Source organism: Sander lucioperca, chromosome 1 (genome assembly GCF_008315115.2).
Source record: "Sander lucioperca isolate FBNREF2018 chromosome 1, SLUC_FBN_1.2, whole genome shotgun sequence".
Classification (NCBI taxonomy): domain Eukaryota; kingdom Metazoa; phylum Chordata; class Actinopteri; order Perciformes; family Percidae; genus Sander; species Sander lucioperca.
The window spans coordinates 54,260,547-54,278,404 of NC_050173.1; the positions used below are offsets into that span (position 1 = coordinate 54,260,547).

At 41.9% G+C, this 17,858-nt stretch overlaps 4 protein-coding genes and 1 pseudogene across 4 annotated transcripts; all 5 read left to right on the forward strand.

The window, feature by feature from the left end:
* Positions 1-1,826: 1,826 nt before the first annotated feature.
* LOC118496015 (protocadherin beta-16-like) lies at positions 1,827-4,466 on the forward strand. Its single transcript, XM_036006029.1, has one exon. The coding sequence runs from the start codon at positions 1,883-1,885 to the stop codon at positions 4,403-4,405; it is 2,523 nt and encodes an 840-aa protein (XP_035861922.1). The 5' UTR covers positions 1,827-1,882; the 3' UTR covers positions 4,406-4,466.
* Positions 4,467-4,968: 502 nt separating this feature from the next.
* LOC116052471 (protocadherin beta-16-like) lies at positions 4,969-7,589 on the forward strand. Its single transcript, XM_036006040.1, has one exon. The coding sequence runs from the start codon at positions 5,082-5,084 to the stop codon at positions 7,572-7,574; it is 2,493 nt and encodes an 830-aa protein (XP_035861933.1). The 5' UTR covers positions 4,969-5,081; the 3' UTR covers positions 7,575-7,589.
* A 588-nt stretch (positions 7,590-8,177) lies between these two features.
* On the forward strand, positions 8,178-10,797 carry LOC116052473 (protocadherin beta-16-like). Its single transcript, XM_036006046.1, has one exon. The coding sequence runs from the start codon at positions 8,291-8,293 to the stop codon at positions 10,772-10,774; it is 2,484 nt and encodes an 827-aa protein (XP_035861939.1). The 5' UTR covers positions 8,178-8,290; the 3' UTR covers positions 10,775-10,797.
* Positions 10,798-11,497: 700 nt separating this feature from the next.
* Positions 11,498-14,033, forward strand: LOC118496491 (protocadherin gamma-A5-like). The gene has a single exon (XM_036008499.1). It carries the CDS (start codon positions 11,529-11,531, stop codon positions 14,031-14,033), a length of 2,505 nt encoding a protein of 834 aa, XP_035864392.1. The 5' UTR covers positions 11,498-11,528.
* A 412-nt stretch (positions 14,034-14,445) lies between these two features.
* Positions 14,446-17,121, forward strand: LOC116052458 (annotated as a pseudogene).
* Positions 17,122-17,858: the final 737 nt, after the last annotated feature.

Consider the following 17,858-nt stretch of genomic DNA (forward strand, 5'->3'; position numbering starts at 1 on the left):
ACAGTTAAAATACTGATCCAGGACCAGAACGACAACCCTCCTCCGGTTCTGTACCCAGTCCAGACTGTGGTTCTCTGGTGGCTGAAATGGTGCCTCGTTCAGCAGATGTGGGCTATCTGGTCACTAAAGTGGTGGCTGTTGATGTGGACTCTGGACAGAATGCCTGGCTCTCCTATAAACTGCAGAAAGCCACAGACAGGGCGCTGTTTGAAGTGGGCTTACAGAATGGAGAATAAGAACTATCCGCCAAGTCACTGATAAAGATGCTGTGAAACAAGACTGACTGTTATAGTGGAGGACAACGGGCAGCCCTCTCGTTCAGCTACAGTCATTGTTAACGTGGCGGTGGCGGACAGCTTCCCGGAAGTGCTGTCTGAGTTCACTGACTTTACACACGACAAGGAGTACATGACAACCTGACTTTTTACTTAGTGTTGGCTTTGGCTGTAGTTTCCTTCCTCTTCATCACGTGTTTAGTGGTTATTATATCAGTGAAAATCTACAGATGGAGACAGTCTCGCATCCTGTATCACTCCAATCTCCCTGTGATTCCATATTATCCACCACGTTACTCAGACACTTTGGGGACGGGACTCTCCAACACGTGTACAATTACGAGGTGTGCAGGACGACTGACTCCAGAAAGAGTGACTGTAAGTTCGGCAGAGCTGGTAGTCAGAACGTGCTGATAATGACCCCAGTTCTACAGGGACGATGCAGCGGATACAGAGTGAAAAGAGCATCCTGGATGAACCAGACTCTCCTCTAGAGGTCAGTTAAAGAATTTAACTTCGTCAATATTCTGTTTTGTTTTTTTGTCCTTTTATTTATTGCACCATGGAGACCATCTCAGTCGGTTGTATCAATTGATAGGAATTCCGGTTTAACCACCACAGCATATATCCTCGCTGTCAAAACGTATCCCTACAAAAACAATTTGTATCAAATTTGCTGAATAAAGCCTAAATGAATAGTCATAGTCATGCTGTCAACTTTCTTTCATCTCTCCATTTTGTTAATATAATAAGGATGGTGAGAGCATGGTTTAGGTTAAGCTGTTAAAAGCACTTCGTAAATGTTGAATAGAGTTTGTTGTTACTATTAATCCTGAAAATCTCACCGTTGAGTAATCCCAAAAAACAGAACACCAATCCATAACCTTTGATGTTAGAGGCAACACATATCTGTCACACCTCCACATCCTAATCGTTCGCTGCAGTATGTGGAATTCACACTTTAGCTTTTGGGCAACACATCTAACTATTTAAAAATCCTTACACAGAAGTGTTACATATTAATAGTGCATTGGAGACAGCATAGTTATTATATTACTCTTAATGTTCTACAGCACCTTGTAAGATAATGCATTGTTGTAGGGACGCATTGCTGTAGTAACATAATGAAAACATTCATATTTTCATTTTACTTTATACAGGTCGTTGTTACAAGTCATCGTCTCCTTTGTAGGTAATTATTTAGATATTAAAATTTGCTTTAATTTACAAATAATGTCTCGAAAATTAACCGTGATTTTTACAATAGAGACCTGTTAGTTATATCAGTCTATTTTATAGTGTCACAGTACTGCTGTTGTTTGCCTCATTTCATGTTCCTCTTTTAGACTCTAAGCGACGCTGTTGGTCAGTAAAATATTTTCTGTGTTATGTCGTCATTTAGTCCATCCCCGACTGACTATACAGTGAAGAAGGCTCTCTGTGTTTTGTCGAGGTTTAGGGCACGTAAGAGAGACCGTGACCTCGCAGACTTGCATTTAAAGATTGAAGACGTTTTTAGTTATAACCAGGAGACGGATAAATCAGAACAAGCTTTATCGCCATATCAACTGGATACAGTTTATTTTTTTTCATTCTTTGTTGCCATAATGGCAACTCGAGGATCTCTCACCTACTTATGCTCAAGATGGCCATTGTTTTATGGATTGCGACGGCAAATAGGACTGCTTATGTTTCTGCTTCATGTGGTTAACATGGTAGGTGGCCAGATTCGTTATTCTATACCAGAGGAGATGAAGAAAGGCTCTGTTATTGGTAATGTAGCGCAAGACCTTGGTTTGGATTTGAAAAGGCTCCGTTCTGGGCGGGCCCGTATCGTGACCGGAGAAAACATTCACTACACCGAGCTGAAGACAGACAAAGGGATTCTAGTCGTGAATGAGAGAATAGACCGAGAGCAGCTTTGTGGAGACGTAACGCCGTGTAGCTTCAGCTTTGAGGTGATTTTAGAAAACCCGATGGAACTGCACAGAATAACTGTCGAGGTTTTGGATATAAATGATCATGCTCCCGTCTTCCCAAATAAAGAAAAAACTATCAGCCTCGATATCGGCGAATCAGCTGCAGTTGGAGTGCAGTTTCCACTGCAGAGTGCAGATGATCTTGATGTGGGGCAAAACGCGTTACAAGATTATATTTTATCACCAAACGACAATTTCATTTTGAAGCAACATGCAAATCCAGATGGAGGTAAATATGTTGAAATGGTTCTCCAGAGGTCTTTAGACAGAGAAAAACATCCCCATCTGTCCTTAAAACTAATCGCAGTTGACGGAGGAACACCACAGAGATCTGGTACAGTAAATATAGATATCACTGTGTTAGATGCCAACGACAATGTTCCCGTTTTTAACCAATCGGTGTATAAAGCATCTGTGATGGAAAACACAACGAAAGGCACGAGCATCATTACAGTAAATGCTACAGACGCCGACAGTGGTTCAAATGGTCTCATTACTTACAGTTTGTCTAAAACGAAAGGAAGTGCAGGAAATATATTCACTATTGATGAAAACACCGGCACAGTTTCTGTGTCTGGTCAGATAGATTATGAAAAAGACAGAAAATATGAGGTGAGAGTCGAGGCAAAGGATCAGGGTGGCCTAACTGGGACCAGTAAAATTATATTAGATGTTGTTGATGTCAACGACAATGCACCAGTTATAAATATTATGTCATTTTCTAGCCCCGTATCGGAGGATGCTCTTCCTGGTACAACTGTTGCTATTTTAAACATAAAAGATGCAGATTCTGACAAAAATGGGCAAATAAAATGTTCTATAGATGGCAAACTCCCCTTTAAGATCGAATCATCTCTAACAAACTATTACAATTTGATCTCAGATCAACATTTTGATAGAGAATCCGTCTCAGAATATAATATAACAATAATAGCCACTGATTTGGGGTCTCCACCTCTTTCCAGCTCTACAAAATTGCATCTTAAAATATCTGACGTAAACGACAACGCACCATTATTTGACAAAAACGGCTATTCTGCTTACATCACAGAGAATAATTCCCCTGGAATTTCCATATTTGCTGTCAGCGCGCGGGACTCTGATTGGAATCAAAACGCCAGAATCTCGTATCTTTTAGAGGATACCCAAGTCAGTGGTAGTCCAGTTTCTACTTATGTTTCCTTAAACTCTGAAACTGGAGTTCTTACCGCGGTTCGTTCTTTTGATTATGAGCAAATTAAACAGCTTCAGATAGTAGTCAAAGCGCAGGATGGAGGCTCTCCTCCACTCAGTAGCAATGTGACTGTGAAAATACTGATCCAGGACCAGAACGACAACCCTCCTCAGGTTCTGTACCCAGTCCAGACTGGTGGCTCTCTAGTGGCTGAAATGGTGCCTCGTTCAGCAGATGTGGGCTATCTGGTCACTAAAGTGGTGGCTGTTGATGTGGACTCTGGACAGAATGCCTGGCTCTCCTATAAACTGCAGAAAGCCACAGACAGGGCGCTGTTTGAAGTGGGCTTACAGAATGGAGAAATAAGAACTATCCGCCAAGTCACTGATAAAGATGCTGTGAAACAAAGACTGACTGTTATAGTGGAGGACAACGGGCAGCCCTCTCGTTCAGCTACAGTCATTGTTAACGTGGCGGTGGCGGACAGCTTCCCTGAAGTGCTGTCTGAGTTCACTGACTTTACACACGACAAGGAGTACAATGACAACCTGACTTTTTACTTAGTGTTGTCTTTGGCTGTAGTTTCCTTCCTCTTCATCACGTGTTTAGTGGTTATTATATCAGTGAAAATCTACAGATGGAGACAGTCTCGCATCCTGTATCACTCCAATCTCCCTGTGATTCCATATTATCCACCACGTTACTCAGACACTTTGGGGACAGGGACTCTCCAACACGTGTACAATTACGAGGTGTGCAGGACGACTGACTCCAGAAAGAGTGACTGTAAGTTCGACAGAGCTGGTAGTCAGAACGTGCTGATAATGGACCCCAGGTCTACAGGGACGATGCAGCGGATACAGAGTGAAAAGAGCATCCTGGATGAACCAGACTCTCCTATAGAGGTGAGGTGCAATGCGCAAAGTCTGTACCTATTCAAACATTGTTTCTCTGAAATTAAATGTATATTGCAATAGGTAGCTGGTTACAGTGTAACCGAGAACAAGTGCTCTCGATTCATTTCAGCACCACAATGTGGACAGCTCCTTCTTATCTGAAAGTGCTTTCTGCCTTAAACACTTTCCAATTTCCTCATAAGTTCTGTTCAGAAATGCTACCGTCTGAAAAAATTCTAACAATACTACTACAAATAATAATATTGCTTTTATTATCATTATCATTATTAATATTTGTGTTATTATTGGTATTATTATTGGTATTATTAATGCATCATAATTGGTCAGGTTTCTAAACATTTGAGATACAAAGTTTCCTACACATTTTATGACATTAAATTATTTGTTTTTAAAGTCAGTAGTGATATCACATACATCAATATGTATCCATGAGCTTTGAATGCAACATTAATAGTGTTCCTAATAATTGCACACACATACATTACCGTGGATGGGCTCTGAGCGCCGCTGTTGATACATCGCTGACTAACTGTCCAAGTAACAGTGCAGCGGTCCACCCCTTTAATTCCCTTCAGTGTTTTTCTGCTTGGAGAGAAGACGGTCTGGCCCGTGAAGGTTTAATGTTAGCATTTCTTGTGGACTTCCTCTGCTTAAAAACCCTTACCTTTTCAATTCATGGATTTCATCACATCAGTTTTGCATTGAAAGAGATTACTGCGTCTGTTCCTCTGGACTTATGATGGCGTGTATGTGGATAACTGCTCGCAGAGGCCGATGGCAACCACTGTTTGTCATTCTTTGTCTTTTCAAGCTGAGCTCAGTGACTGGACAGGCTCGGTATTCCGTACCAGAGGAGCAGGCAGAAGGGTCTTTTGTTGGAAACATTGCTAGAGATTTAGGATTGGATGTGGCGAGGCTCTTATCAGGTAAAGCTCGTATTATTACAAAAGGAAGCCGACAGTATGTTGATTTAAACCGAGACAAAGGCACCCTTGTTATTAAAGAGCGAATCGACCGAGAAGAGCTGTGTGGAAAGACGACGCCCTGTAGCTTCAGTTTTGAGGTGATTTTAGAAAATCCAATCCAGCTTTATCGGGTAACAGTGGAGGTAATAGACATAAACGATAACAGTCCGTCGTTTCAAAAGGATGAAATCAATTTGAAAATAGTTGAAAATGCTGCATCAGGGACTCGCTTCTCTTTGGTGAGTGCAGACGACCCTGATGTTGGTATTAATGATATTCAAAAATATACACTTAAACCCTCAGATAATTTAAAATTGGAAGTACAGAGCCAGTCTCATGGAGGAAAATTGATCGAAATGGTTTTACAAAACCCGTTAGACCGAGAGAAAGAGGAGACTCACACACTCGTACTGATTGCTTCAGATGGAGGGGAGCCACACAGATCAGGGACAGTGCGTATTCATATCACTGTGCTAGATGCTAACGATAATGCGCCAGTGTGCAGCCAGCCTGTTTATAAAGCAGATGTCCAGGAGAATTCTCCTGAAGGAACAGTGGTAACCACTGTTAGTGCAAGTGACGCAGATAAAGGACATTATGGCGAGGTGACATTTTCTATAGCTCATATCGCCAGAGAGGCAAACCAGCTTTTTGAAGTAAATGCTAACACTGGAGAGATTAAAGTTGCAGGTAAACTAGATTTTGAAAAATCTAAGACTTATCAATTAAATGTTCAAGCCAGTGACCACGGGGGGTTTTCAGATACGTGCAAAGTTGTTATTCAAATAATTGACGAGAATGACAACGTCCCTACAATACAGCTGATGTCATTTTCTAACTCGATATCTGAGGATTCTCCTCCAGGTACAACTATAGCTGTCATCAACGTTGATGACGAAGACTCTGATGGTAACGGTGTTGTCAAATGCTCCATTAACTCTGACATACCTTTCAAAATCGAGTCTTCATTAACAGGATATTATACTATAGTCACCGAAGACGTCTTAGACAGAGAAAGTATTTCTGAGTATAACATCACCATAACCGTCTCTGACCAAGGCTCTCCGGCTCTGACTAGCAGTAAAAACATCAATGTGAAAGTGTCTGACGTTAATGACAGCCCACCCAAATTTGACCAATCAGAATATAGTAAGACTGTACCAGAGAACAACTCTCCTGGATTTTCTGTATTTACTATCAGTGCTAAAGATGCAGACTGGGGCCAAAACGCTCGGGTTTCTTATTTTCTGGAAGAGAAAGAGATTAATGGGGTAGCAGTGTCTTCGTTAGTGTCAGTAAATTCAGAAAATGGTGTCATTCATGCAGTGAGGTCGTTTGATTATGAGCAAATCAAGTGGTTTGAATTTAACGTAACTGCTCGTGATGCTGGATCCCCTCCTCTGAGTTCAGTGGCTACAGTTAAAATACTGATCCAGGACCAGAACGACAACCCTCCTCAGGTTCTGTACCCAGTCCAGACTGGTGGCTCTCTGGTGGCTGAAATGGTGCCTCGTTCAGCAGATGTGGGCTATCTGGTCACTAAAGTGGTGGCTGTTGATGTGGACTCTGGACAGAATGCCTGGCTCTCCTATAAACTGCAGAAAGCCACAGACAGGGCGCTGTTTGAAGTGGGCTTACAGAATGGAGAAATAAGAACTATCCGCCAAGTCACTGATAAAGATGCTGTGAAACAAAGACTGACTGTTATAGTGGAGGACAACGGGCAGCCCTCTCGTTCAGCTACAGTCATTGTTAACGTGGCGGTGGCGGACAGCTTCCCTGAAGTGCTGTCTGAGTTCACTGACTTTACACACGACAAGGAGTACAATGACAACCTGACTTTTTACTTAGTGTTGGCTTTGGCTGTAGTTTCCTTCCTCTTCATCACGTGTTTAGTGGTTATTATATCAGTGAAAATCTACAGATGGAGACAGTCTCGAATCTTGTATCACTCCAATCTCCCCGTGATTCCATATTATCCACCACGTTACTCAGACACTTTGGGGACAGGGACTCTCCAACACGTGTACAATTACGAGGTGTGCAGGACGACTGACTCCAGAAAGAGTGACTGTAAGTTCGGCAGAGCTGGTAGTCAGAACGTGCTGATAATGGACCCCAGTTCTACAGGGACGATGCAGCGGATACAGAGTGAGAAGAACATCCTGGATGAACCAGACTCTCCTCTAGAGGTGAGGTGCAATGCGCAAAGTCTTTACCTATTCAAACATTGTTTCTCTGAAATTAAGTGTATATCGCAATAGGTAGCTGGTTACAGTTTAACCGAGAACAAGTGCTCTCTGTTCGTTTCAGCACCACAGTGTGGACAGCTCTTTTTTATCTGAAAGTGCTTTCTGGCTTAAAAACTTTCCACCTTCCTCATAACTTCTTTTTAATAATTCTACCGTCTGAAAATACTTATACTACTACTACTACTACTAAGAATACTACTAAACATGATAGGTAATAAAAATCATAATATTTTTCTTCTTTTTATTATTTTCTTTATTACTGTTATTATTAGTATTAGTAGTAGTCGTATTAATGCATCCTAATTGGGCACATCTCGCAACATTTGCAAGTATAAAGTGCCCTACACAATTTTTGAAATTAAATTATTATTATTATTACTTTAAGTCAGTCCATAATATACTGACATCAATATTCATCCATTCGCTTTGAATACAAATTCTAAAGTGTTTTCAATAATGTGCACTCACATACATTACCGTGGATGGGCTCTGAGCGCCGCTGTTGATACATCGCTGACTAACTGTCCAAGTAACAGTGCAGCGGTCCACCCCTTTAATTCCCTTCAGTGTTTTTCTGCTTGGAGAGAAGACGGTCTGGCCCGTGAAGGTTTAATGTTAGCATTTCTTGTGGACTTCCTCTGCTTAAAAACCCTTACCTTTTCAATTCATGGATTTCATCACATCAGTTTTGCATTGAAAGAGATTACTGCGTCTGTTCCTCTGGACTTATGATGGCGTGTATGTGGATAACTGCTCGCAGAGGCCGATGGCAACCACTGTTTGTCATTCTTTGTCTTTTCAAGCTGAGCTCAGTGACTGGACAGGCTCGGTATTCCGTACCAGAGGAGCAGGCAGAAGGGTCTTTTGTTGGAAACATTGCTAGAGATTTAGGATTGGATGTGGCGAGGCTCTTATCAGGTAAAGCTCGTATTATTACAAAAGGAAGCCGACAGTATGTTGATTTAAACCGAGACAAAGGCACCCTTGTTATTAAAGAGCGAATCGACCGAGAAGAGCTGTGTGGAAAGACGACGCCCTGTAGCTTCAGTTTTGAGGTGATTTTAGAAAATCCAATCCAGCTTTATCGGGTAACAGTGGAGGTAATAGACATAAACGATAACAGTCCGTCGTTTCAAAAGGATGAAATCAATTTGAAAATAGTTGAAAATGCCGCATCAGGGACTCGCTTCTCTTTGGAGAGTGCAGACGACCCTGATGTTGGTATTAATGATATTCAAAAATATACACTTAGACCCTCAGATTATTTCAAATTAGAAGTACAGAGCCAGTCTCAAGGGGGGAAGTTTATCGAAATAATTTTACAAAACCCGTTAGACCGAGAGAAAGAGGAGACTCACACAGTCGTGCTGATTGCTTCAGATGGAGGGGAGCCACACAGATCAGGGACAGTGCGTATTCATATCACTGTGCTAGATGCTAACGACAATGCGCCAGTGTGCAGCCAGCCTGTTTATAAAGCAGATGTCCAGGAGAATTCTCCTGAAGGAACAGTGGTAACCACTGTTAGTGCAAGTGACGCAGATAAAGGAGTCAATGGCGAGGTGACATTTTCTATAGCTCATATCGCCAGAGAGGCAAAGCAGCTTTTTGAAATAAATGTTAAAACTGGAGAGATTAAAGTTACAGGTAAACTAGATTTTGAAAAATCTAAGACTCATCAGTTAAACGTTAAGGCTAGTGACCACGGGGGATATTCAGATACGTGCAAAGTTGTTATTCAAATAATTGACGAGAATGACAACGTCCCCACAATACAGCTGATGTCATTTTCTAACTCGATATCTGAGGATTCTCCTCCAGGTACAACTATAGCTGTCATCAACGTTGATGACGAAGACTCTGATGGTAACGGTGTTGTCAAATGCTCCATTAACTCTGACATACCTTTCAAAATCGAGTCTTCATTAACAGGATATTATACTATAGTCACCGAAGACGTCTTAGACAGAGAAAGTATTTCTGAGTATAACATCACCATAACCGTCTCTGACCAAGGCTCTCCGGCTCTGACTAGCAGTAAAAACATCAATGTGAAAGTGTCTGACGTTAATGACAGCCCACCCAAATTTGACCAATCAGAATATAGTAAGACTGTACCAGAGAACAACTCTCCTGGATTTTCTGTATTTACTATCAGTGCTAAAGATGCAGACTGGGGCCAAAACGCTCGGGTTTCTTATTTTCTGGAAGAGAAAGAGATTAATGGGGTAGCAGTGTCTTCGTTAGTGTCAGTAAATTCAGAAAATGGTGTCATTCATGCAGTGAGGTCGTTTGATTATGAGCAAATCAAGTGGTTTGAATTTAACGTAACTGCTCGTGATGCTGGATCCCCTCCTCTGAGTTCAGTGGCTACAGTTAAAATACTGATCCAGGACCAGAACGACAACCCTCCTCAGGTTCTGTACCCAGTCCAGACTGGTGGCTCTCTGGTGGCTGAAATGGTGCCTCGTTCAGCAGATGTGGGCTATCTGGTTACTAAAGTGGTGGCTGTTGATGTGGACTCTGGACAGAATGCCTGGCTCTCCTATAAACTGCAGAAAGCCACAGACAGGGCGCTGTTTGAAGTGGGCTTACAGAATGGAGAAATAAGAACTATCCGCCAAGTCACTGATAAAGATGCTGTGAAACAAAGACTGACTGTTATAGTGGAGGACAACGGGCAGCCCTCTCGTTCAGCTACAGTCATTGTTAACGTGGCGGTGGCGGACAGCTTCCCTGAAGTGCTGTCTGAGTTCACTGACTTTACACACGACAAAAAGTACAATGACAACCTGACTTTTTACTTAGTGTTGGCTTTGGCTGTAGTTTCCTTCCTCTTCATCACGTGTTTAGTGGTTATTATATCAGTGAAAATCTACAGATGGAGACAGTCTCGCATCCTGTATCACTCCAATCTCCCTGTGATTCCATATTATCCACCACGTTACTCAGACACTTTGGGGACAGGGACTCTCCAACACGTGTACAATTACGAGGTGTGCAGGACGACTGACTCCAGAAAGAGTGACTGTAAGTTCGGCAGAGCTGGTAGTCAGAACGTGCTGATAATGGACCCCAGTTCTACAGGGACGATGCAGCGGATACAGAGTGAAAAGAACATCCTGGATGAACCAGACTCTCCTCTAGAGGTGGGTTATTTAATCCATCATTCTTTACAAACTTGGAATGCATTAATTCTAGTGTATTTTTAGATAACATATAATTTCTTTCATGGCTTAGCTGCCTGCTACTAGGACATCTTCAGTACCACACGTGATGGACAGCTCCTCTTCGAGTTGAGCCAGTTAGTTAGAAAGTCAGTAAGGAAAATGAACAACATAAAAGGCCTACCAACCTGTAATGTTTTCTATACTGCATGGGCAGGGTTTTTTCTGTCTTGCAACTACAAAATATTCATGTTGTTTGTTAGCCTACGTTTTTTTTGTGGAGGGAGAAGAAATGAAATAGTTCGTTGAAAAAAGTGTTTCCAGTTAACAACATGTCTCCTGGCTGCACTTCATTTTGCTATCCCACTTTATTTCTTCTGTTGCGTAATATACCTATACGCTACATTTAGTTATTTTCATTTCATTGTAACACAACATCCAGTATAAATGCACAAATGGAAATAAACCTAATTTTTAAATACAAACAACGTCAGCTGGCTCCTTAACACTTTCAATCTCTAGTCAAAGAGAAGTTATTTTTTTGCCCTTTCTTTAGTGACAGCTCTTGTTATTTTTATACCGGACTCTAAGGGCCGCTGTTGGTCTTTTAAACACATGTGAAGCTTTTGAACTGCAGCTACACCTCCAGCATTCCTCTTAGTGTATCGCGGAGAGCAGGACATTCGGTCTTCATTTTTACCAATGATTTTCATACTAATGTATTTGTTGTCACACTGTGGATTATAAACACCAGCAGGACGATAAGTGGTAATAGGTCGGCTTTTTGCAACATACTTTTATGTGGAGTAGGGTGGATTGCTTCGGGAATATGCCTTTTATCAGCAGTAAACCCACGATTACATGGCAAGTACGGGCCTTCATCCTTTTTTTTCTCATTGACGCGACTGTCTGTCAGATCCGCTACTCTGTCCCAGAGGAGATGAGAAAGGGATCTTTTGTAGGAAATGTGGCTGAAGATTTAGGTATCGACGCTAAAAGACTGATATCAGGCGGTGCCCGAATTGTTAGCAGCGATAGCAGCGAGTATATTAGGCTCGATTCAAACAAAGGGATTCTTGTCGTGGGAGAAAGAATAGATAGAGAGCAGCTCTGTGGGCAGACAGCGCCCTGTAGCTTCAATTTCGAAATGATTATGATGAATCCAATGCAACTACATAGCGTTGTAGTAGAAGTGTTGGATGTTAATGATAATGCACCCGTGTTTCATGAGAAAGAAGTGCGTGTTGAAATAGTAGAATCTGCTCTTCCAGGAACCGAAATATTACAAGAGAGTGCCACAGACCCTGATGTTGGCATCAACGCTTTACACGGCTATACCTTACACCCAACAACACATTTCAATATTAAGGTCTTGTCCAGCCCAAATGGTCATAAATATGCACAGTTGTATCTTTCTAATGCTTTAGACCGTGAGAAACAGGAAAATATGCTTCTCACGCTAACTGCTGTCGACGGTGGTGAACCACAAAGATCAGGGACACTAAAAATACATGTAACTGTCCGAGACACAAATGACAATGCTCCGGTTTTTACGCAATCAAATGTCAAGGCGTCTGTTAAAGAAAATGTTGCAAAAGGAACCTTAGTCGTGAGCTTAAGCGCAACAGATGCAGATGAAGGGATGAATGGCCGTGTCACATACCACTTTAATCGCATGTCTAGTAATGTTGCTGGACTATTTCATCTGGATGAAAACAGCGGCAATTTAACTGTAAACGGCATGATTGATTATGAAGAGAATAAAATATATGAGATTGGTGTGCAGGCAAAAGATCAAGGTGGACAAAGCACATCAACAAATGTAATAATTGAGGTGACGGATGTAAATGACAATGCACCTGTAATAACACTAACCTCGTTTTCTAGTGCCGTCGCTGAGGATTCTCCCAGTGGGACTACTGTTGCTATCATAAACGTTAAAGATCTTGATTCAGGCAAAAATGGAAAAGTAGAATGTTCCGTAAACGGCAGTATCCCTTTTGCAATCCACTCCTCTCTGAAGAATTATTATACTCTGGTAACAAACGGTGTCCTTGACAGAGAACGTAATCCCGAATACAATATAACTTTCACGGCTATGGATGAAGGTAGCCCACCACTCTCCACTGACAAGACAATAACACTTCGTGTATCCGACGTCAATGATAATGCCCCCGTATTTGAACAGAATTATTACGAAGCTAATATCATGGAGAATAACTCCCCAGGATTGTCTGTGTTTTCTGTGAAAGCACACGACTCTGACTCAGGTCAAAACGCACGAGTGTCTTACCTGCTTATTGATACTCAGTTAAATGGTAACCCCATATCCACTTACATATCTGTTAACGCAGAAAGTGGAGTTATACAGGCAGTTCGGTCATTTGACTATGAGCAAATTAAAACTCTAAATATTTTTGTGAAAGGCCAAGATGGGGGTTCCCCGCCTTTAAGCAGCAATGCCACTGTTAAATTAAATATTCAAGATCAGAACGACAACCCTCCTCAGGTTCTGTACCCAGTCCAGACTGGAGGCTCTCTGGTGGCTGAAATGGTGCCTCGTTCAGCAGATGTGGGCTATCTGGTCACTAAAGTGGTGGCTGTTGATGTGGACTCTGGACAGAATGCCTGGCTCTCCTATAAACTGCAGAAAGCCACAGACAGGGCGCTGTTTGAAGTGGGCTTACAGAATGGAGAAATAAGAACTATCCGCCAAGTCACTGATAAAGATGCTGTGAAACAAAGACTGACTGTTATAGTGGAGGACAACGGGCAGCCCTCTCGTTCAGCTACAGTCATTGTTAACGTGGCGGTGGCGGACAGCTTCCCGGAAGTGCTGTCTGAGTTCACTGACTTTACACACGACAAGGAGTACAATGACAACCTGACTTTTTACTTAGTGTTGGCTTTGGCTGTAGTTTCCTTCCTCTTCATCACGTGTTTAGTGGTTATTATATCAGTGAAAATCTACAGATGGAGACAGTCTCGCATCCTATATCACTCCAATCTCCCTGTGATTCCATATTATCCACCACGTTACTCAGATACTTTGGGGACAGGGACTCTCCAACACGTGTACAATTACGAGGTGTGCAGGACGACTGACTCCAGAAAGAGTGACTGTAAGTTCGGCAGAGCTGGTAGTCAGAACGTGCTGATAATGGACCCCAGTTCTACAGGGACGATGCAGCGGATACAGAGTGAAAAGAGCATCCTGGATGAACCAGACTCTCCTCTAGAGGTGAGGCCTTTGACATATCCATCACTTGTTATTATGTTTGTGCTTTCTCAGGGGTCTTACTAAAGAGTTGATGCCCTTCGGTCTCATGTCAATTGGTAACCCATGAGGCATTTTCAGAACCACAACTCGTGGACAGCTCCACTGACTTGAAGTTACATGTCCTTTTTGAATTTTTGCTTGATTCACTATGCAGAAGGAGCCTGGTGTTGAATTAAAGTGTGACTACTTAATGTCATCGTTTACCAGAATTGTAGATACATTTTCAGTTGATGCATATAATGACAGTTGATTTCGTCAAACAAGACAACACAAACCAAACCTAGTTTCTGTTTTATATGAGCATATTACAATGTTGCTGTTTTCATCTAGAATTGTCACTCTTCTACACCACAATTCTTGGCATATTTCTTTTTTTCTGCCTGTGTTCATGATATTCATGCTTTGGACAGTAAGGGACGCTGTTGGTTAGTGAAACAAATGTTCAGAGTTGATTCAGTGGAGGCTGAGCCCTCATTCCGTTTAGCCAGGAGAGACGACAGACTGTGCTTCATAAGCAGGACTACGGCCATAATTCCATTCGCAGTGAGGACTTAAAATTCAAAGGATTTCTTAATGCAACTGCATTTGTTCTCCGTGGATTGTAAACAGCAGGCTGTTGGTGTTACCTTTTCTTATTTTTGCAATGGCGTTTGAAAAATCTTCTTGCGGAAAATGGCGTTCGTATTGCAGGTTTATATGGCCGTTTCTGCTGTTCCTTTGGTGTCTTAGTCACGTCGTGTCTGGCCAAATCAGGTATACGATTCCGGAGGAGCTGAAACATGGATCACTTATTGGTAACGTGGCTCAAGACCTAGGTTTGGATGTGCAAAGGCTTCGTTCTGGCCGGGCACGTATCGTGACCAGACAAAGCATCCAGTACACTGAGCTGAAATCAGACAAAGGCGTTTTAGTCGTGAACGAGAGAATAGACCGAGAGCAGCTTTGTGGAGATGTAACACCGTGTAGTTTCAGCTTTGAGGTGATTTTAGAAAACCCTATGGAATTACATCGAGTAACAGTGGAAATAATTGACATAAATGACAATTCTCCGACGTTCAGAAAGAACGAAATTAAATTGGAAATAAGCGAATCTGCCACACTTGGATCACGCGTTTTGCTACCCAGTGCCGAAGACGCAGATGTGGGTAGCAACGGTCTACAGAAATACATCCTAACTACCAATGACATATTGGTTTGAAGCAGCACTCAAGTCCAGATGGTCGAAAATATGCCGAAATGATCTTACAAAAACAATTAGATAGAGAAAGCAAGCCACGAATATCACTGAAACTCATCGGTGTTGACGGTGGAACTCCCGCTAGATCTGGTACAGTTAATATAGATATTACAGTGCTTGATGCTAATGATAATCCTCCCATTTTTAACCAGTCTATCTACAGGGCTTCTGTCTCGGAGAATGCATTAAAGGGCACCTATATCACGACCGTAAATGCAAGTGATGCAGACAGTGGATCGAACGGTCTTATCACATATAGATTTTCAAATATGAAAGAGCAGCTGGCTGACATATTTCATTTAGACGAAATTACGGGGACCGTAACACTTGTAGGACAAGTAGATTATGAAAAGATAAAAAATATGAAATTATGATTGAAGCTATGGACCAAGGAGGTCTGACCGATTCAAGTAAAGTGCTAATTGAGATTGTAGACGTCAACGATAATGCACCTGTCATAAATGTGATGTCATTCTCCAGCCCCGTGCCGGAGGATTCTGCGTTGGGTACCACAGTGGCAATAATTAATGTGATTGACGCAGACTCAGAGCAAAATGGCCAAATTGTTTGTACAACAGACCATAGCCTCCCATTAAAATAAAATCAACATTAACTAATTACTATGCATTAGTAACAGACTCACCTTTTGACAGAGAAGTTGTATCGGAATACGACATAACTGTAAGAGCCACTGATTCAGGATCACCATCCTTGTCAAGCACAACAATATTACGTCTGAGCGTATCTGATGTGAATGACAATGCCCCGTTATTTGATAAAATTAGCTACGTTGCTCACGTTACAGAAAACAATTCCCCTGGGGTGTCCATATTTTCCGTCAACGCACAGGACATTGACTGGAATCAAAACGCTCGAATATCGTACTTTCTCGAAGAAACACAGATCAATGGTAGTCCAACCTCTTCTTACGTCTCCATAAACGCTGAAAGTGGAGCTATCCATGCAGTGCGCTCGTTTGACTATGAACAGATTAAAGAGCTTCAGCTGGTAGTAAAAGCGCAGGATGGAGGCTCTCCTCCACTCAGTAGCAATGTGACTGTGAAAATACTGATCCAGGACCAGAACGACAACCCTCCTCAGGTTCTGTACCCAGTCCAGACTGGAGGCTCTCTGGTGGCTGAAATGGTTCCTCGTTCAGCAGATGTGGGCTATCTGGTCACTAAAGTGGTGGCTGTTGATGTGGACTCTGGACAGAATGCCTGGCTCTCCTATAAACTGCAGAAAGCCACAGACAGGGCGCTGTTTGAAGTGGGCTTACAGAATGGAGAAATAAGAACTATCCGCCAAGTCACTGATAAAGATGCTGTGAAACAAAGACTGACTGTTATAGTGGAGGACAACGGGCAGCCCTCTCGTTCAGCTACAGTCATTGTTAACGTGGCGGTGGCGGACAGCTTCCCTGAAGTGCTGTCTGAGTTCACTGACTTTACACACGACAAGGAGTACAATGACAACCTGACTTTTTACTTAGTGTTGGCTTTGGCTGTAGTTTCCTTCCTCTTCATCACGTGTTTAGTGGTTATTATATCAGTGAAAATCTACAGATGGAGACAGTCTCGCATCCTGTATCACTCCAATCTCCCTGTGATTCCATATTATCCACCACGTTACTCAGACACTTTGGGGACAGGGACTCTCCAACACGTGTACAATTACGAGGTGTGCAGGACGACTGACTCCAGAAAGAGTGACTGTAAGTTCGGCAGAGCTGGTAGTCAGAACGTGCTGATAATGGACCCCAGTTCTACAGGGACGATGCAGCGGATACAGAGTGAAAAGAACATCTTGGATGAACCAGACTCTCCTCTAGAGGTCAGTTAAAAAATGTAGCTTTTTCTCTTTGCCGTTATTTTGCCTTCTGTATTTAGTTACATTGATAGTGCTCAACAGTTCACTTTCATTCATTCATTTCAGCACTATGGACAGCACCTCACTTTTATTCACTTGCTTTTTTATCCATATTCAGAACTTCAAAATACGGCTGCACGATATGAGGAAAATATCTAATTGCGATTAATCTGACTGATATTGCAATTGCAATATGCTTCACGATATTGGAGGGAATGATAATTTTTGTTTCATTATTCTCATTTCATTGAAAAATATTAAAAATGAAAATGATTATATAATGATTTTTGCGAGGATCTGTACCAAACAAAGATTTTTCTTTAGTCTGTAGAATAGGATTTGTAGGCCAGAACGCATCTGCAGCACCGCAATACTTAATTCAGAATGGTTTGACACATATTTTGCCTTTATCAAATATTGCGTCCCCCTGCTATTTGAATATTGCACTAGTCCATATTTTCGATTTCGATAAAAAAAATGTTATTAATTGTGCATCCCTACTTCACAAATATAATATTACCGACATACATAAAGTAGTTATATTATTTAACACGCGCATCACTTTTTCTTAGTTGCATTGTGTGCAAAAGCGGACTGATAACCTTTATTGAATCGCCTCTAGAGCTATGTTTACTATGGTTAACTTATTTTCCGCTGCAGCTAATGTTCTTCTTAACCTCTCTTTTCAATACTTTCTAACTATCGGCAGAATTTACCCTTTGAACTATTAACATCATTCATAT